Below are 19,097 nucleotides of genomic sequence, written 5' to 3' on the forward strand. Positions count from 1 at the left end.
CGCTGTCGCTGCGGCGGAAGTGACGCGCGGCGCGGCGGGCGGGGCGGCGGTGCCGGTGTGTGCTCGGCGGCCTCTCCTTCTCCTCAGTCACGGCTCCGGCTCGGCCTCTCCGCGCCGCCATGTCCGCCCCCGGCAGCGGCGGCGAGTTCGGCAACCCGCTGCGGAAGTTCAAGCTCGTCTTCCTGGGCGAGCAGAGCGGTGAGCGCGGAGGGGGTTGGGCCCGGTGCTGAGGTGCCGTTAGGCGGCAGGGCGGGGGGCGGGGAGGGGCCGGCGGGGCGGCGGCCGGAGCGGGGGGGACCGGAGGCGACCGGGGGCGGCGGGGCCGCTCGGTGGGTCGGGGGGGGGTCGGGTGGGAGGGCTCAGCCGTGCCTCACCGCCCGCGGCTGTGCCGTGCCCCCGGAGGCGGCGGCTGCCTCCCGCCTCCCGCACTGCCGTCGGTTTCCTTTCAGCGGGACGCCGGGTCCGTGTCGTGCCCCTTCCCTCACGGTGCGTGGATGAATTGCGTCATTTTCTTGAAATCGGGGCGTTCTGTCTCCATTGCTCTCGTATTTGTCATCTCCTCAACCGCAGGACTGCGTCTTGAAGGAATTTCCAGAAGTTTTCAGGTTGAGCTGCCTCAGCGAGGCAGAATCCATGTTGCTGCTGACAGGTGTTTGCCCTGCCCGTTGTTAGCGCTCACCATTTCACTGCTTTCTGCAGCTGTTTATCCCTTTCCTCTCTTCTGTCAGTGTTTTTTGCAGCTTCCTCAGAGAATCAGGGATCTTTGGTTCCCATTCTCATCAGTTCTGCACCTTGTCTCTTGGTAACATTTGGATACGTACATTTTTTTAAGCAAGTCATCAGAGTTTGCCTTATATCTAAAACCACATTATGGAGGCAGGATCTCAGTATTAAATGCTGCTTTTCTTTGAAGCCAGTGCAGCTAATCAGAGTCCAAGGCGGCACTGTGTCAGCTTTTGATGCTTGCATCTCGGAGTCCTAGACGTGGTGATTACATAAGTGCCCAAATATGAATAACAAAGCAGATTTACTGCTTGCTCAAAGCAAACAGTGAGCTCTGTGCTGTACTCACCATAACATACCTGCATTGAGGGTCAAGTTTCAATAGTGATTATTTTTTTTCTCGGATTCGTGTGGTATAGTGCTCTCCTATTATCTTATGAATAAATTTCTCAGCTGGTTATTTCACAGGTGGGAGTAGCTGGGAAGTAGCCATACATTGGCAACTTTGTTCTGGTGATCATTGATACCAGTGTGTCAATCCTGAACAGCAGGCTTTTCCACTGCTTTTTGAAAGTAATTTTTCCTCTTCTTTTATAGTTGGGAAGACCTCTCTGATCACCAGGTTTATGTATGACAGTTTCGACAATACTTACCAGGTATGTGGTAGACACTTCTCTATGAGTACGTCTACTTACTGCTGCTAAAATGCATTCCTGTTGTACACATCTCCACAATATATCAATTCAGTGTGATACACGAGATTGCAGTGATTTGAAATGTAGATCAGACTGGGATTAAGTCCCAGTATGCTATCAGGGTGTGCAGTGTACGGAAGAGCAGCGAGATTTAGATCCTGTTTGGGTATTGGAGGACTTTGAGGAAAGCAAAGAGAAACATTGGTTTATGGGATCAGTGAACAAAAAAGATAATGGTGAGGATGAGTGAAGGTCAATATGGAGCATCAGGGAATAGAGAGTAAGGTACACGTGTGCTTCTGATAGTTCTTGGACTCTGGTATCTTTATAGACTTCCTGTTAAAATGGGAGTAGTTCAGTCCTGAGTGCATGGATGGACCCATAAGAAGCCAACATGGCATGTTCTCTCTCTCTCTTTTTTTTTTTTTTTTTTTTAATTTTTTGTTGTTGTTTTTTAGCTGAAAGACTATAGATAGAAAAAGAGAAATTTTGGCAAGGAGAGAGTAGGGTAGGGATGGAGAGACTTCAGACTGAAAAGCTCAGGATGTGTAGGAGGCGCAAAGATCTTGGGAAGAGTTAGCTGAAACAAAATGACTTAGTGGTATTTCAAAAGAATACTGAATATCTTTAAGGAAGATGAGACTGCGGTGTCCTCTTTTAATGCAGGCCAGAAAGAGTTATTGGTTTCAATTGGAGTAATTTTAAGCTGGAAGGTAAAAGAGAAGGTGGTTTTCTCAAGAACAAGTCATTTACTGAATCTGGATCCACTTGTGCTTTGTGTGCTTTTCTTTCATCCCTAACTCCTGTGAGGTGCTCTAGAGGGTTTATCTTGTTGTAAGCAGTGTTTTGGCTGCAGAAAATAGGGTTCCTAGAAAAGAGGTACTGACTACAGAAATTGACAGTTGTGGTTTGATCTGATATCAGCTGGTTTGTGTTCTAATGGATTCTTCTAGAACACATGATGCTGCCTGTGTTTAAGTCTGGGGATTGTACTAAAATCTGTTTAGTAATCAATAACCTGTTTCCTGGGGTTGTGATGGGCAAGGATACCTGCTTGATTTAAGTGCCTGGAAATGTTTAATGGCTCTAACTTAGTAAGTTACTTTGGGTGTTTCTGTACTGGAATGTCTGTGCAGCAATGGAAATGTGAATGGAAGGAGGCAGATGGAAGGAGCTGCTTGGGAAATGAAGCTTCTGATTGTCCTTGAAAGGGAAGAGCATTCTCAGCTGTTGGAAAGCCCTGTGTCAACGTTACTTTTTAGGTTTCAGCACAGTTGCTTGCAATTTATTTGCTCTACCTTCTGGTTATTTCTAATAAGAGAAGCCTTACCAGAATGTATTGCTGTAAAGCAGAGGGAGATGACAGGACAGATACGATCTGTGCTGAGATGCATGAATGTCAAGGAGGTAAAATTAGAATTTGGAGGAACTTGTGAGTTGAGAAGTGTTGGAAGAATAGTGTGAAATAAAGATAGTGGCGATACCTAGATTGCTTTGTTTTTATCAACTCTTTTGAAGGCAAATGACTTCAACAGCTAAATTACAAGTTAGTGAATGCCTTTTAGAGATTGTGTAGAAAGATCTGATTTGCAGATACTGCGAGGCAGTTACTAATGCTTTTCTTCTTTTCAGGCAACCATTGGAATTGATTTCCTGTCAAAAACAATGTATCTTGAAGATCGCACGGTAAGTGAGGCATCTGTGTGATAGTGTGGCAACTGTGGTCATGGCAGCAGCAGCTGCTGTGCATGCTGTTTGCCTGGCCAGTGCTCCAGTGGCTGCTGAAATCCCACAGCAGCCTTCAGAGGGACAGCCTTTGTTGCATCAAATCACTGACCCATATTCTTTCTGGTACTCACTAATATATAAGACCTCTTGCACTAAGCCTAATCCTTTCATGCAAAATTGGAGCAAGCTAATGTCCATATCCTGGGGGAATGGCTGCCTGCTCTATGTTTAATAGGCATGGTTTGCTCCCAGAATTTGCAGCTCTGCCTCTAGGGGTTGTCAGTGTGAATGGATATGGACAGACCCCAGGTAGCAGTTCCAAGTTTTGAAGTCATTTAGGATTGACAATAGTGGCATGGTTCCTCTTTGCAGAAAGGTTCTATTTGTAACACAATGTCCACTTTCTGTTAATAGAGCATTTTTGAATTTAGCTCGCGTGAGACTCCTTTTTGCATAGAGATCCCTTGCATCTCTCTCCTGTCTTTCAGCATCTGTCCATTTGTTCATGTTTTGCTAGTAGTTTCCTTTTTACTCATTTTATTACTGGCCAAGAAGTACAAAGCTGCTGGCAGGAGGGAGGGGTCAGTGCTGCAGTGGAAGTCTATTGTATTGCTTCAGTTGCTTTTGAATTTTTTGTTAGAAAAGACCTTACTGAATCTTTGGGAGAACTACTTGGAGAACGTTCTTCAGTGTTGTTAGCAGATCTTGAGAACTCAGCATGACACCTTTCAAGTCTTGTTTGCAGCAGTCTGTAGTTCTCAAGTGTAGTCTTCATTCCTCATGGCTGTGTAGGTCACGATGCCATGCACCCCCTGGCCTGCTATCCAGAAAAATGTCTGGTATACTATTAGCTTCCTTAATTATCCTGTCAAAATAGTGAGAAGTGCTGAATGTAAGTCAGAGGAGGGAGAAATACTAGTACACCGAGCTAGGAAAACTCAGGCAATGAAATAGTTCCTCAAATATGGCTCATCCTGTATTTTGCTTTGTCTGCTGTAGTTGAAGAATATGAAGCCTCCAGCTGCAGCTTATGCTTTGACATATATGTCTTTATGCCAAATAATATGTCCTGTATGTAATGGATTGTACCCCACTACTGTTCTTAAGCACTTCACATCAGAATTTCCAGTGGATTAATCAAAACTGTATCTGGATAATGCACTCCTTAGGATTTGGAGTGACCACATGTAGCTAGCTGTAGGCTGCAGTCTGCTTGTATCACTTGTGTACCTGGAGTCCCCATCTGGCAGAATGCACTGAGGTATGTATGCATATTTCCCTCCTTAGCAGACAGGCTTGGAAGGTATTTTAGGGTTATCTTGGTTTTCTCATGAAATGGAAGAATGTGCTTGTGTACAAGTTCCTGGTGGAGGGAGAGAAGTTTCTCTGTTGTGTCAGGTTACTGCAGTTAGAGGTATCGCTGGCTCTTTTCACGCTTCTGTTCCATTTTAACTTTCCTTTTGTTGCATTTTTTTTACCTTGCAGTTTTTTTTCTTTTTATTTCACTTGAGTTTTGGTTTTGTTTTCCATTCTCCTGCTCTTTCCTTTCCCTCTCCCCCTGCACTTTTCCATTTCCCAGATCAGGCTGCAGCTGTGGGATACAGCCGGCCAGGAGAGGTTCCGCAGCCTCATTCCCAGCTACATCCGTGACTCTGCTGTGGCTGTCATTGTCTTTGACATTACAAGTAGGTATTAAGCCTGAGTGTCTGCAGAGGCCTTGCTTGTAACATGTGCCTTTTATGCTTTGGAAGCGGTGGTGGTATCTGGAAATAGTTAAGATAGAACATCAGCCCCAGAACTGCAGGTATTTTGTGGGCTGAGGGGAAAGTAGGTGAGCATCTAACTCCCGAGCCAATGTAAGCTCCATCTCGTAACACCAAAACTGGGCAGTCATTTAAGTCTTGTCTGCTCAAAGATCAAACTATGGAAATGATACAGAAAACTGCACTGACAGGTAGGTGAATCGGGGTTATGACTGTGTGTGACTTCACGGATTGGAATAAAAGGTGACTGGTAGCCTTTAGAAAACTTCTTAGCTTTTCTGATTTTGTGGGTTGGTTGTTATTTTCATGGTTTCCTCCTGTTTTGTTGTTTTTTGCTTTGTTTCTCAAATCTTTGTATGTTTTCTCCACTCCGGATAACTAGAGAGGTAACACAGGTGACAATTTCAGATGCCAAACCAATGAATTACTGCCAGACTAGATAAAACACTCATTTAAATAGAAGCAATGTGGTGACTTGTGAGTATTCAAGACTCCCATTTTATTGAAGAACAGAACTGACAATTGGTGTGAGTCACCAGGGAGCTTTTGAGAGAGAATTTCTCTCACCGCAATTTCTAAAGAATGAATGAGTTTATATGGAAATTGTCTATAACTCTTTGCATGAGCATTCTGGTATATGAAAATAATTATTTCATTATAACGCTGTTGTTGTGTCACTTGATCTGGCTTTTTCAGCTAAGTAAGTTACAGTATCAGCATAAGTAGTTAGACAGGACTCATACCCCCTGAATTAAGCTGAAGTAAATAAAGTACCACAGATTTAAACAAACAAAGCATCACTCCTTTGGCTTGCCTTTCTTCTGTCACAAACTGTAGCTTATTGTGAGTCTTTATGGATCAGGAGTTTGTTTCACTTTGGAAAATGGAAGTGCTTAACACGATAACAAACTGCCCTCAGAACATGAGGTTAATCATAGCAAAAAAATAATTACGCTGTCTCTGTTTCAATTCTGTAGCTTAAGGACTTAGGGAGGATTTCTGGTTTGGTGCAGAATATTGTAAAGCTGATCTTTTGGGATTTGAGGGGTGTTGAAATGTGCACGTGATGACATGCTGGGAGCAGATTTACATGAGGCAGAGTGGCAGGCTGCATAGGCTGGCATTTTTTCCTCCCGACTGTTGTGACAGGTTTAGGAGGCTGTTTATCCAGGCAGGTGGAACAATCTTGCCACAGTCTAGGTTGTTATTAACAACTTCCAGACATGTCAAAAATAATTGAATGATAGCTGATCTCGTCGTGCCTCAGTAATAGTCTGATCTTTTCAGATAACATCATTTTTTTTTCTTGTTACTGCTCTTTGTTCTGTTCTTAGCAACTAAGAAGCTTTTAATTTTGTGTTAGTGAATATGCTTTTCTACTCTTGAGGACATGATAATGGTGGCTGGGGGGATTACAGAGATAGTTTCCAGTCTGAAGAGCTGTGCATTTGCACTGTCCTTAGTAGCAGCTGTATTTGGGAACCTCAGTCTTCTCAAAGTTTATGCTGATCACAGTCATGCAAAATAGGGACAGTCCCATGGGGCATGCTTAAGTACCTGCCAGGATGCTCTTATCAAGCACAGGAAGAAGTGCTGGCTCCACCAGTTTTTCAACAAGAAGATTACCAGGGCCAGCTCGTCACCTTTAGTTGCTTTCTTGATTGTGAATCTAAAGTCTGGAGCATTTAAATCACCACCTTGGTAAATTTTGTGGGTGGATAAGCTAGTGTAGCAGTAATATTTTGGACACTCTATAAGGAACCTCACTGTGAAGTTCAAAGCCCAGAGCCTGAAACAATCATTACTATCAGTCTGATCTGCCAGCAGTGATGCGACACTGTCCAAGTGCTTGGAGTTCATCACTGAGTTTCCAGGGGTAGTGAAGAGCCCTATTTTTTTTTTGCTACTGTAACAAAAGCTACCTTCAGAAGGAGAGTACTTCAAGTATAAGCCCTAATCTTCCTGAAGTCCTTGGGCAGCCGTGTGGGTTTGTGATATAGATGTCTTGTTTGATCTGCTTGTAGCAAGACATTTTGCAGAGACATGCATCTATTTAAATTTTTCTCAAACAAACCAACCATCGGACCTTCAGAAACTGTTTTCTCCCTTGTAGCCTGTCTCCTGCCAGCTCCTTACCCAGCAGCCTTCTGTGCATAAGGAGCCACCAGCCCTCATCACTGCATGAGTGGCTTTGTGAGCACATCCCCCCGATTCCTGTAGCTCAGCTGGGATCCAGTATCTGCCTGCCTATAGAACTCATGGCTGCTGAGAATGCAGTGTGCTCATTTTCTGACTGTGTGGCACTGCTTGTACAGCTAGCTACGTGGGTGATAACTTGGGAGGAGATGGTGTCACTGCCAATTGTTAAAAGCTTTTGTTTAGCATTCCTTGTGATAGTCAGGTATTTTTTGGCTGTTGTTGCTTCAAATAGGTGGGTCCCAGCATCACGTGGGCATAGTGGTGGTTATGACTGCATGCACCACACATTCATACGTACTAAGAGGGGAAAAGGATGGTAGTAAACCAGATGCTAGTGCTGCCATACAATAACTTGGTTTGTGTTTGGAAATCACTGTGGTTCTGGAAATCAAACTGTATCTTATAGCATTTGGTTCTTGGTTCTGACTCTAGTGCTTATAATAAGGGGAGGGCCCAGTGCCCTTTTGGCACATGAAGCCTGTATTGTTGCATTTGCTTTTTCTTCTGCTGGGAACTTAAGTTATCAGTTGCCCTGGTATTGCATGAAAATCTCCATTACCATCTTCTGGCTGCATAATGCTGGGAGAATGGATACTGTTGCACTACTTGATATCAGACTTGAGGTAGTCTGTCATGTGGTAAATGCCCAAAGAGTTTTAATTGGGTCATGGTGGGCCAGGAGTACAACAGAGACCTTGCACATATCCCATAAATAACCCTGGGTAGACTAGGAAGGTAGCTCTGTTATGTACCAGCTGCCACTAGCTGCAGTGGCTGGAGGTGGTAGCTGTAACCTGGAGCTCTTTGGGATTTGGTGGCCATGGGAGTAGGAAAATCTCTAGGAAAGCAAAGGAGGTAATTAAAGCACATTATCTGCAATCAAAATCTGAAAAGCCGAATTCTGTGGTGTGTGGGTGTTTGGAGCTGGATTACAAGGTCAGTATCAGCTTCTGAGACTGAGCTGCATGTAGTTGGTTCTAGAAATGGCCTTTTCTCTAAAGGACAGTTTCCTCCTTTCTTTTCTCTCCTGCGTTCTCTCTGCTCTCCCTGGCCTGGTACCAGCAGGTTCGGCTGCAGCTCTGGGACACAGCAGGCCAGGAGCGGTTCCGCAGTCTCATTCCCAGCTACATCCGCGACTCCACTATTGCTGTGGTAGTCTATGACATTACAAGTGAGTGATGCTTTGGTGTCTCATTATTTGAAGTACTGCATGTGAGCAGAACTACTTCCAGAAGTTCTGCATAAAGATGATTAACAGTAGAAATGTTCCTCCCCTCCCCCCCCACCCCTGCTGTTTTTTCTGTTCAGGCAGAAAACAATTTGTGAGCCATTTGTATGTGATGTGGGGAGACTTGGAGAGCACCTGGATACAGGCATACCCACATTCATAAGTTTTCTTTTTTGTTTAAAAGTAGTTTTATCCTTAGCGTTCCCATTTGTATCTTCCTTACAGACTTGAATTCCTTCCAGCAAACCTCCAAGTGGATTGATGATGTTCGGACAGAGAGGGGAAGTGATGTCATCATCATGTTGGTGGGAAACAAAACTGACCTGGCAGACAAGAGGTAATAGAGGGGAGCTGGTGGCCTTGCTGCCCTGACCAGGAATAACAGGGAACTGGCTGACTTAGACTCTTAAAATCCTGTGGATTTCACATCTTAGGGCATGTTGTAAAGTGTTTTGCCTTTAAAAGTCTTAATCCTGTGATGCTGCTTCAACTAACAACCACCATAATAGCTTTTCAGAGGACCACATTCTGCATTTTCATTTCAAATTCATCTCTTTATTGTTGAATTAAGAAAACATATTTAATGTTTTCACAGATTTTCCTTTATTAATGCATTAGGAATAGCGTAGGTAAGGAAAAATTGTTCATTTCAGTGGTCAGCTGCTTTATTAGTTGACAAAAGGAAAATGGAGTGAGCCATGCAGCTCCTGACAATCTCAGTACTTAAAAACTAATACATGCATGTGTAGTGGGTACTCTAAGATGTGTACTTCGTGTGTCAAAGGGCATATGAGGCATGGAAGTTATGAGGAATTTTTATTTGGTGCAAAAGAATCTCAGAAAAGAAACAAAACTGGGCAATGCATGGATCTCACAGTAAAATGGAATCTTATAAAATTGAAACCTGGCTGTTCGTGAGACACTTCCATTCAAAAGATAACATCTTGAGAAGCTGTTTTCTCAGGAAAGAAATCCTGCACTACTATCTGAGTTGCCTATTTGTTTACTCTTCTCAGCATGATGTGCCTAACAGCAGTCTGACTGTTTCATTGTTAGATGCTATCATGTTTTAAATTATAAACCTTGCTTTACTTACTCCTGAGGTGAAAATATTGGTTTGGGAAATGTGATGCTTATTTTTTGCCCCCCTTGTATTTTTGGTGTTGTACAAATGCTTGTGTGAGACAAGAGCCAGCATCCCTGGCTGCACAAGGATGCTTTTGCCTGTTGTCTCTGTGCAAGTCATGCTATTAGTTTTTAGTTTTCTGTGCCTAGCAGGAAAAGCATAGTACTAAAACTCATGTGTGTTTTGAGTCAGTGGGGAAAAAAGATAGTTAAGGTTTTCCTGAGTGCTGCATGGGCTCCTGTACTGATGATACTTGTGGAAATGTTTCCTCTGCCCTTCACACCTTCTTATCAATTGTTTTACTTTTCCCAGCTCTGTTGGAGGCCATTGCAAGTAATCTATGCCTTACACTTCAGAAATGCTGGGGAAACTTGGTGCCCCAGAGCTTCAGAAATATGATTCTGTATAGAGCTGACTTAGATTAAGAAATCCAGGAAGCAAGAACTCAGAGTGGTCTGGCCTCTGATTTCAACTCATAAATGCATCTGAATGAAATCTCAGGGGTTGTACTTCAGCAGCTGTATGCTGACCAGTTACTATCCCTTATGCCCTCCCAGGAGCTGGAAATAACTGCAGCTCCTTAGCTGAATAATCTGGAGTTTAGATTTGAGGGTAATTTGTATCAATTTCCAGTTTTTGTAGAACTGTAATACCCAGTGGGATAATTCCTGCTTTGTATTATTTTCTGGTGGTGCAGAAGAGTATGTGCAGGACAGCTGGCTCAGCTCTGCCATACAAAAACCAGAAACTTGTTTGATACATAGCTGTGGTTGGAGTTCACGTAGCACTGAAAATCAGAAGTTTAATTAAGTGTCAGCAGTCCTGGCGTAGGCTTGAATTTGCAGTTACATGTAAATCCTGATATCAGGAAAAGAAGCCCCATTGTCTTGACCAGAACTGTAAAAACAAAAGCGAGGTTTGTGGCAAGCTGAAATGCTGGGCCTCGTAATTCTGGACAAAGCCACAGTATCAGTCTGTACCTTATCACATTATTTTTTTGTTTTAAATAGTATATAGCATATTGGAACCCATTCCCTCTGTGGTAAAACCAAGTCATGATTCAGGTTGAGTTCTGGTGCCAAAAAGCTGAACTCAGGATAGCAGTGGTTTTATTTGCTGCAGCCTGTTAATTTTCCTTTCCTGTTAACATTGCTTCAGTAGGTGGATTGTTTTTTCTGCATTTTTTTTAATCAGTTTTGGACTATTTTTCTTTCTTTTGGTTTTTCTTTTCTGTGATTTGTTCTCATTGCTGTAGACAGGTTTCTATAGAGGAGGGCGAGAGAAAAGCCCAGGAACTGAATATGATGTATATTGAAACCAGTGCTAAAGCAGGATATAATGTGAAACAGGTATGTACAGGGCATTGGTCAGAGATGTATTTGCAGGTGCTTGCACACAAGCTGTAGCTGCTGCTGGAGCCTTTCTGATATCTTTCTGTAATCTTGTGGAGTTCCCTTCTGTTGGCTTTTGGGAAAATGCTTTTTGCAGCAGGTGCAGCTAATGGGGATTCTTCCTTCCCTTGAGAATGCTGTGAATGAGACTCAAATGTATTACGTAAAACTTCATCCTGTGCGAAGTCCAGGTGTTCCCTGAATAGCTTACCTGACGTTGTTTCCTTCTTAGCTGGAGAACTCAGGGGTCTTAATACCCAGAGGTCCCGAGGCCTCCATTTCTGGACTCTGCTCTCTCGTAATGGGCAGTGAATAGGCCCTTCACTGATGAGTGTCTCACTCACGGATATCTCTAATTCCTCTTGTCTGTTTTTCCTTTCTGTCTCTCTGCTTCTGTTTGCACCTTTGTCCAGGCAAATCACTACAGAAGAAGGGGAACAGAGAGCCAAAGAGCTGAACGTGATGTTTATTGAGACCAGTGCAAAGACTGGATACAATGTGAAACAGGTAGATCAATCTTCTGTTCTCAAGGCAGGAAATCTGTACTTTCCTTTTGCTCTGTGGGAGGATTAAGCTTCTGCTTAGGGTTTGTTTTATGTCAGATACTTGCTTGTATTTGTTGTCAGCCCCTGAAATGCTCCTTGCCCAGTGGTCACTGCTGCTGCTTTATCGAGTGAAAGCTTCCTTGCTGTCAAATCAGTGAATCCCCATTAAAGCTAAGGAAACTTAACTTACCTTGAAAGAAAGGAGAATCTAAAAATAAAATGTGCTGAGGAGTAGGAATGGCAGTGCTTAGTGCAGCCTGTCAAACATCGTTTTGTCCATTCCCTTTGCTGTTGTTAACCATTAACACACAGTTTTCTAAAATCAGTTTTGACACCAGGCAAGACAGTAGCATATGCTGATGCTTAGAGTGGAAGTTTCTGGTTCTATTGACAAGCCACGTGAAAAAGAATCATAGAATGATTGAGGTTGGAAGGGATCTCTGGAGATCTTGTCTAGCCTTCATGCTCAAATCATAGTCAGCTAAAGCAGGCTGCCCAGATCTGACTCCAGTTGGATTTTGAATATGCCAAAGAATAGAGACTCCATCTCTTCAGGCAACCTGTCCCAGTGTTCAGCTACCTTACAGCTGAGGTAAAGGATCTGCAGAGAGCATAAGCATGATTGGTGTTGGGAAGCTGCCAGCTGGGATACCTGCTTAAGTTTGCTGCACACCAGCTGGTGAGAAGAGCCTGGTGATGGGATTAGGAGATAATTTTTGTTTCAGTAGCTGTTTTGGATACAATCCGCTACAATCTCAGGTTCTAATTCACTGTTGCTTTATTCGCTTGAGGGAGTTTGTAGAGAACTTCTATAGCTAAAACTGTTGAGGGAAGCTAACTGTAGCACCTTCTTGGTGCTCGGTGGCTTGATTTTTTTTCCAAGTAACATGTTTTGGAGGTGTGGATGAGAACCTCTGCCAAGCTAACATGAAGAAAAATCATTGTCAGCTGATGATTCCTTTAGTTCTTTAAATGAGAAGCTTTTACACATCCTCTTTCACCTGACTGTCTAGCAGTGTCTGCACTGTTTGCTGCTTCATTAATGGCGGCAGGAGGAGCTCTAAACACTGGTTTAAAATTATGCAAAACCATTTTCTGTCTTAATGGGCATATGCTAGTCCTTCCCAGCTCTTGTACATCCTTAATAGCTTAAATACAGCTCACCCAAGCTGGCCATTCTGCTCACAAGTGGCTGTTTCACAGCAGGACTGAACTGAAAAGGTTGGCTATAGAACTTCAGTTTTTCCACAGAGTTCTGGAGCAAAGCTGTCAACAAACCCAAGGTTTGTTGGAGGTCCCGAGCCAAGCACTGTACTGTAGCTGTGTGTAAAAGCAGCTGAGGCTGGGAATAGTAAATTGTAGCCTCTAATGTGCCTACCTTTATGCGGGGTGGGGGGGGGGGGGGGGTGTTTTTATACATACTTAGAAGAGCAATGCTCCATGTTCAGCTCAAGTAGAAGCAGATAAAAGCAAGCCACCTGTTTGGTAGGCATTCAGTAGCTTCATTTCCTTAGGCAAGCTTGTTAAATTGTTTGTGGATAAAAGTCTTGTGGCATTTGACTGTTGCTTTGCTTGCTAAAATACCCACATAACAAATCTGTAAAATGCTCAGATCTGCCATGGAGCAGTGTTGGAGTGGGTTTTGTGTTGTTTTTAGTTTTTGACACGGATTTCTTTCTGAGAGCTTTCAGCTCACCTGTTGCTACCTTCCAGCTATTCCGTCGTGTGGCTGCTGCCTTACCCGGGATGGACAGCACACCAGAGAAGAGCAAAGAAGACAGTATCCTTGTTTTCTCAACGATAATTTTCTGGATATCATAGGATTTGGCAATGAACGCTTCATGAGTTTGGGCTTACTGACTTCTTGGCACATTTGGGGAATGGCCTCACTGGGGTTTTTCAGATACATGGCTGAAAACAGTGTAATGTGGTGCTTACCTGCAGCCATGAAGTGTGACCCCTGCTTGTGGTCTCTGTGTAACTGTGCATAACTACTAGTAAGTGTGCTCTGCTCTTACCAAGAAGGGGCAGCGGGCAACTTTTTAAGGTACTGATCATGTTCTCTAGGTCTTTTTTCTTTTCCTTGAGACAGGTGATTTCCTTAACTTCCCTCCTGCAGTGATCGACATCAAACTAGAGAAGCCTCCTGAGCAGCCAGTAACGGAGAGCGGTTGCTCCTGCTAACAGGTCCGTTCTGTAGCAGCACATTCCCCAGCTGGCCAGTCTCACTGAAGAACATCACTGCTCATTGGCTAGGCAACCCTACTTTGGGCTGAAAAAACAATCTACTAAGCGAGTGAACTCCCTGTTTACGGTGGGGAGCAGCCCTGGCCGCCCCTCTTACTGCATGGTATGAGCCTTGAGTGCAGAATGAGTGTCCTGTCTTTTATTTTATTTTTTTATGTTGTTGCACTTTGGCACCGTGGTGCCCTTTACACTCTCTCTTTCTCTCTCTTCCTCTCCTCCCCTCTCCCATCTTGAGCCTGTCTGCTCAGATGTATCATGTGAATGCAATGGAAAAGCCACCAAGTTAGGGAAAAGAAAAAAAAGTTTGAGGGTGGGTTTTCCACTTTCCTTTACTGCCTTGCATATTAACTAGCTCCCTGTCCACTCCAGCCATGTCTGTCCTGCATCCCCACTTCCTCTGCTTAAAGGCTACTCCTTTTACACCAGTCAGTTTGACTTGGCCTTGCCTTTTTGGGCAATACAGGTTATCTGTTTCTAGGCTTTTGCTTCCTGTGGGGCACACACACAGTATTAGCTCTTCAGTTTCTCCTTTCTGTGCATGATCTTGGCTAAGTCTTGCTCATGACTTCTGGGTTTTGCCCTATACTCTGACCCTTATGTGACGCAAAACACTGGAAACTCCCAAACTGTTAGCTTTGACCTTGTTGCTCCCATCTGTGTAGCAGAGACCGCTCTCTGCAGTGTATCTTCCTGCCTGGAGGTTGTTGGTGCTTGGTGAGTGTTGGCAGTCTGATGTGGGGAAGGAAATGGGTACAGAGGCTTTGCAGCACGAAGCTGGGTGGGGAGAAATCCTCAGGGTGATTTGTAGGGACCTTGGTCTTATCTGTCAACAGCGAAAGCAAACAGCTCTGTGAAGCCCATCACTGCAGGAGCAATGCCTGCCCTGGGAGTCTTGTGTGTTGTTCAGGTTCCTTTCCTAGTCTCCATCCTCCTGTTTGTAGTCACATAGCCTAGGAGCTGCTTCATGGAGAGCAGGTGGGCTACAGCAAATTGAAGGCCAGTGATAGCTGTTCTGGTTTCATATCTAGGTTGCTGTTTAATGAAATCACACACAGCTGTTTCTGCTTTTGTTGTGGTCTCAGAGTGTGGGGGCCCTACCCTGTTGCTTTTGGAATAGTGGTAAGCTGTAACAGAGATAAGTGCTAGCAGGGATTTATTATCATATGTGAGTGGGGGAATGTACACTGCTAAAGTGCATTTTATTGTCACTTCTGGATGCCTGAGGTTGGGAAATACCTCGCTTTTCCCTCAGCTCTCTACCCTTGGTTTCTAACAATGTTAGTAGAGCTCTTTGTAACTTTCATTGTGATTTTTTTTTTTTGGTGTGTGTACGTTTGTGTGTCCATCTGGCCAATCCAGAAGTCAGGAGGTCTGCTGACAGAGAGGAGAATAGAACAGCCAGGTGGTTCTAAGCCATTCACGAATTCTTTCATCACCCAGCCTATGTATTGCCATGGGGGTGCTGGTGGGCAGGAGCACAGCGTGCTGCAGTGTTAAGGGTACTAACAGGGACAGCAGTGTTTGGGTTAGTGAGGCTCTCCTAGCAGGATGCCTTGTCGGTCACTGACATAGTGTGTGCACTTTGAAACCTGTGGGCTGGGGATGGAGGGGAGAGAGTGGCCTTGGGCTGGGTACTGGTGGCCTTGTTGGAGAAGCGCCTGGTCAGAGTGCCATGGTTGCTTCCTGGTCGTGTTGGCTTCCTGGCATCTAGTGACCAAGCTGCAGGTGGCTGCCCTTGTTCTCAGAGAGCTTTGTCCCTTCCCCTCCACATGAGCTGGCCTGCAGGAGGAAGCTGGGATGTCATTTCCCCATTTCATTCTGGAGTGTCCCTACCCCTTACTCACAGTTCCAGCTGGCGTGGCTGGGTGCTCTGTGCCCAGCCCCAGGAGGAACTGAGCCCCCTCCTCTGTACATACTCCTGTCATGTGGGAATTGCTGATATTTGTTGGTGTGTGTGTGTCTGCTGTAGAACAGGTTTTGCTGTCCCCTTCTCATGGGCAGGTGTGCACTGTGCCTGCTCTTGTATTGTTCTGAGTCACGGGCCTGGGGGAGGGAAGGGGGGGGACCATAAATAATGGGGGGAGGGGTAACTAGTGAAATAAAATAGTTCACTTCCCACTGTCTTCTCTATGGATGTGTATAATATTGAGTGTGTGTCTGGCCCTGCTGTCTCCTAGCTGTTAGCCAAGTAAGTGTGACTATTACTATGAGTATGGACTGTCCGACCACAGCCGTGTATCACACTAAATAAAGTTATTTCACCAACACCTCCTCTGTCCTGCTTCAGCAGCGAGCCAGTGTCCTACTGGCAGCTTTGACGTGGCTGTAGGGGGCGGGAGCTGCTCTGGCCAGCCCCGGGGAGGTGACAGAGCGGGGCTGGGAGGCACTGTCCTGGTGCTGGGCTGCATGGAGCGGGCGCAGGTGCCCGATGCCGCTGCTTTCCGCGCCTTCCGGCAGCGCTGCCAGGATGGCAGCTGGCAGCGGGACCGCGGTGGGCTTGCTGTCAGCCTCCAGCTGCCACCACCTGGCTGTGCCGTACACCAGCTCAAGGTGAGGGCAGGGGGTAGCACCAGGCTGGTGGTCGGGTTCAGAGCCTGTTCTGAGCTCCCAGTGCTCCCTGCAGTGCCGCATTGATGCCCCGGATGTGCCGGCAGAGACAATGTACGACGTGCTGCACGACAGCGAGTATCGCCGGGAGTGGGACAGCAACGTCATCGACACGCACGACATAGCCCAGGTGGCTGTCAACGCTGATGTGGGCTACTACGCCTGTGAGTGCAGGGGGCCGAGGGGTGGGGTGGTGCTGGCCTTCTTTTGCCAAAGTCTTGGTCTGTGTTCAGCAAGGGACCCCCATACCCAGCCTGGCAGGAGGGACGTAATTTGGGGTGCAGGGTGCGGCTCAGCACTGCTGCTATGTGAGGTGGGCTGCTGAAGGATAGGAGTGGTGCTACGTGGAGATACTGAGATGGCAAAGCAAGGTCGGGAGGATGCTGGGGCAAGGCAGGAGCCTCTTGAGGGGCTGCTGAGCTCTGTGGTCCACGTGTGGTGCTTGGGCAGGGGAAGCAACTTTCTCCCTTCCTCATCCAGGGAGATGTCCAAAGCCCTTAAAGAACAGGGACGTGGTGATGCTGCGAGCCTGGCAGGTGGAGGATGGGTATCACACCATTATCAACTTCTCCGTCAAACACCCGGTGAGTGAGGAGCAGGCTGGGCTAGAGGGCTGTCCTCTTCCAGGATCCCACCTATGTCTGGGATAAACTGGAACTCTCAGAGCCCATCGCAATTAGCTTCCTAATTCCTGGACGAGACCCCAGCTGGAGGCAGCTGATCCAGCCTGGTCATTGCTCTGTGTATTTAGTGCCAGACCTGAGAGAGGGAAAGGGCAGGGAGCATGGAAGCCAGCATCTGACTGCCTGGTGTGTCTGCACAGAAATACCCTCCGCGCAAGGACCTGGTAAGGGCGGTCTGTCTCCTAACGGGATACCTGGTGCATTCAACTGGGCCCAACAGCTGCAGCCTCACCTACCTGGCTCAGGTGGATCCAAAAGGTAACTTGTGCTGCTGGACTTGTGGTGTGGTGATGCAGATTCTGGTCACAGTGGAAATCTGGCTCATAAGCCAAGAGTGCATCTACATTACACGGCACTACTCTGTTCCAGACCCTTTGGTTAATGTTAATGCCTCAGCTTGCTATCAGAGCTGTTGGATACTTGGTAGAAATAGAGCCACTTTCTGGCGCAATAACTTCTGGTTTTCTCCCCAACATTTATTAGGGTCGTTGCCAAAGTGGGTTGTGAATAAAGCCTCGCAGTACCTGGTGCCGCAGGTGAGTGCAGCATTTCTATGGTGTGTATGCCAAGTGCCGCCCCACCGGCTGGAGCACAGGGCTGAGGAGAGTGGGTGTCCCTGGGCAGCGGAGCTGCACTAGGAATGTGCATCGTGGCTCACCTCAGTGTGGCAGTACATTCTGTCAGCCTTACCAGTCCGGCAGCTGGCTGATTCATATCCGAAGCCAGAGGGAGGTGAATAATGCCACTATTCCGGTTTCCGCTTGTGCAGTGTCCTCCCTCACCTCTGCTGTTCATCTGAACAGGACCTCAAGGCTCAGGAGCTTTTGGAGCTCCTGAACCAAGCAGCAGGGCAGGACAGGCACAGAAATACCCTTGGTTTACAGGAAGTTTGATTTCACTTTCCTAAAGCAGCTGATGTCATGAGGGGATCTGAGCAATTAGAAGATGGTCCTACAAGGGAGTTAAAAACTGGCCTTTCCTGTGCTCCTATGCAGCCAGAAAATAAATGCAGTAGCTGTCAGTAGTGGCCAGATTGCCAAGAATTCTGATAAGCTGCCATAGTTGTTTCCCCCTATGCTTCCCTGCTTTTGATCAGATGTTAAAGAAACTGCACAAGGCCTGTGTGCAGTACCCTGCCTGGAAGCAGCAGCACAACGTGAACACGAAGCCCTGGCTGTACCCTGAGCAGAACAAGCTTCCCGTGCTGGCGCTGTCAGAGCTGGCACTGCAGCGCGCTGCGTCGCTGGAGAACATCGACGAGAGCAGCCTGGCTGAAGAGAAGGATGAGAGCAGTGACCATGGTGGCTTGGAGAACTGATGTTGCTCAGGCTTGTCTAGTGGCTTACAATAAGGGGGGAAGTTTTTTACTTAAAAAAGAAATCCTCGTGTCTGTAGCCTTTTGTCATGAACCAGCTGCATGGCTCCTGGCTTGCTGGCCCTGCTTAGTGCAAGGCACGCGGGCTGACAGTCCCGACCTGGTAATGTCATCTGTGGGAGAATTCATACCATGTATTTCTCAGGTGAAAACTGCCCTTACAGAATGCAGCTTGTTCTGAGCCTGTTGCTCCAAGAGGTCGAGTTACCTGCAGTACCTCTGCCAGGCTGCTCTACCAGCTGGTGAGTTACTCATTGACAGACTGCTCTTTGCCTCTGTTCTGTGAGTGGCTGAAATATCTTGTGTTGCTGGAGCTGTTGTTTTCCCAAAGGGAATCAATAACTACCTGGTGTTTCCCTCCAGCTCTGAACCATGAAGTAGACTGTGGTGACAAGTACAACCCATGCTACTGCTCTGTCCATTAAAGATACTTAAGCCATGAATGGTCCTTGAAAAGAATCCACTCCTTCCTTGTTAGCCTACAGCCAGCTGTGGGGGCTGCAGAAGCACCTGAGCAATTCTGAGTATTAGCAGAGGAAGCTGCCCTGGGCAGGGCTGATTTTTCTGGAGCTCCTGTCAGGCTCTTAAGTAGGATTAAAAGGTGGGAGTTGTATTTGCAGTCCTCTGTGCAGTGAGGTCAAAGCACTCTTTGCTCCCAGGCAGTGTGGTTGTGCCGGGAGCCTGATGTGTGCAGCTGTTTGCTGTGCCTTCCACCAGGCAGAGCACAGGGGGGGCTTTGGGGCCAGGGATTGGCCCTTGAAACATCAGCCTGGCAAGCCTGAGCAGA

General features: G+C 46.3%; 2 protein-coding genes across 15 annotated transcripts; both read left to right on the plus strand.

Moving 5' to 3' along the window:
* Nucleotides 1–21: 21 nt before the first annotated feature.
* RAB41 (RAB41, member RAS oncogene family) lies at nucleotides 22–15,912 on the plus strand. Of its 12 annotated transcripts, none has more exons than XR_005859738.2 (9): nucleotides 22–198; nucleotides 1,321–1,379; nucleotides 3,051–3,104; nucleotides 8,171–8,279; nucleotides 8,562–8,673; nucleotides 10,718–10,811; nucleotides 11,267–11,360; nucleotides 13,112–13,178; nucleotides 13,518–15,912. XR_005859738.2 is itself a non-coding variant. In XM_040699984.2 (9 exons), the coding sequence occupies exons 2-9, from the start codon at nucleotides 1,354–1,356 to the stop codon at nucleotides 13,580–13,582; spliced, it is 633 nt and encodes a 210-aa protein (XP_040555918.1). In that variant the 5' UTR covers nucleotides 22–198; nucleotides 1,321–1,353; the 3' UTR covers nucleotides 13,583–15,912. The 12 variants fall into 12 exon arrangements, 11 of the variants coding, with proteins under 11 accessions (XP_040555918.1, XP_040555919.1, XP_015133840.1 ...); XM_040699984.2 differs by lacking the exon at nucleotides 10,718–10,811 and adding an exon at nucleotides 4,726–4,831; XM_040699985.2 differs by lacking the exon at nucleotides 10,718–10,811 and adding an exon at nucleotides 4,726–4,831 and having other exon boundaries at nucleotides 8,174–8,279.
* On the plus strand, nucleotides 13,585–18,753 carry LOC422154 (PCTP-like protein-like). Of its 3 annotated transcripts, XM_420155.8 has the most exons (6): nucleotides 16,034–16,195; nucleotides 16,269–16,416; nucleotides 16,733–16,836; nucleotides 17,076–17,193; nucleotides 17,419–17,471; nucleotides 18,032–18,753. In XM_420155.8, the coding sequence occupies exons 1-6, from the start codon at nucleotides 16,052–16,054 to the stop codon at nucleotides 18,251–18,253; spliced, it is 789 nt and encodes a 262-aa protein (XP_420155.1). In that variant the 5' UTR covers nucleotides 16,034–16,051; the 3' UTR covers nucleotides 18,254–18,753. The 3 variants fall into 3 exon arrangements, with proteins under 3 accessions (XP_040555911.1, XP_420155.1, XP_040555912.1); XM_040699977.2 differs by lacking the exon at nucleotides 16,034–16,195 and adding an exon at nucleotides 13,585–13,748 and having other exon boundaries at nucleotides 17,076–17,471; XM_040699978.1 differs by lacking the exon at nucleotides 16,034–16,195 and having other exon boundaries at nucleotides 16,263–16,382; nucleotides 17,076–17,471.
* The last annotated feature ends 344 nt before the right edge of the window (nucleotides 18,754–19,097 follow it).

Source organism: Gallus gallus, chromosome 4 (assembly GCF_016699485.2).
Source record: "Gallus gallus isolate bGalGal1 chromosome 4, bGalGal1.mat.broiler.GRCg7b, whole genome shotgun sequence".
Lineage (NCBI taxonomy): Eukaryota > Metazoa > Chordata > Aves > Galliformes > Phasianidae > Gallus > Gallus gallus.

What these genes read in the sequence shown, in the direction of transcription:
- RAB41 (XM_040699981.2), top strand. Translation starts at nt 120, where the DNA reads ATGTCCGCCCCCGGCAGCGGCGGCGAGTTCGGCAACCCGCTGCGGAAG. An exon ending in CTTCCTGGGCGAGCAGAGCG is followed by an intron (nt 199 to 1,320) that starts GTGAGCGCGGAG and finishes CTTCTTTTATAG; the next exon opens with TTGGGAAGACCTCTCTGATC. An exon ending in CAGGATATAATGTGAAACAG is followed by an intron (nt 10,812 to 13,111) that starts GTATGTACAGGG and finishes GCTACCTTCCAG; the next exon opens with CTATTCCGTCGTGTGGCTGC.
- LOC422154 (XM_040699977.2), top strand. An exon ending in TGATGTGGGCTACTACGCCT is followed by an intron (nt 16,417 to 16,732) that starts GTGAGTGCAGGG and finishes TTCCTCATCCAG; the next exon opens with GGAGATGTCCAAAGCCCTTA. An exon ending in ACTTCTCCGTCAAACACCCG is followed by an intron (nt 16,837 to 17,075) that starts GTGAGTGAGGAG and finishes GTGTCTGCACAG; the next exon opens with AAATACCCTCCGCGCAAGGA.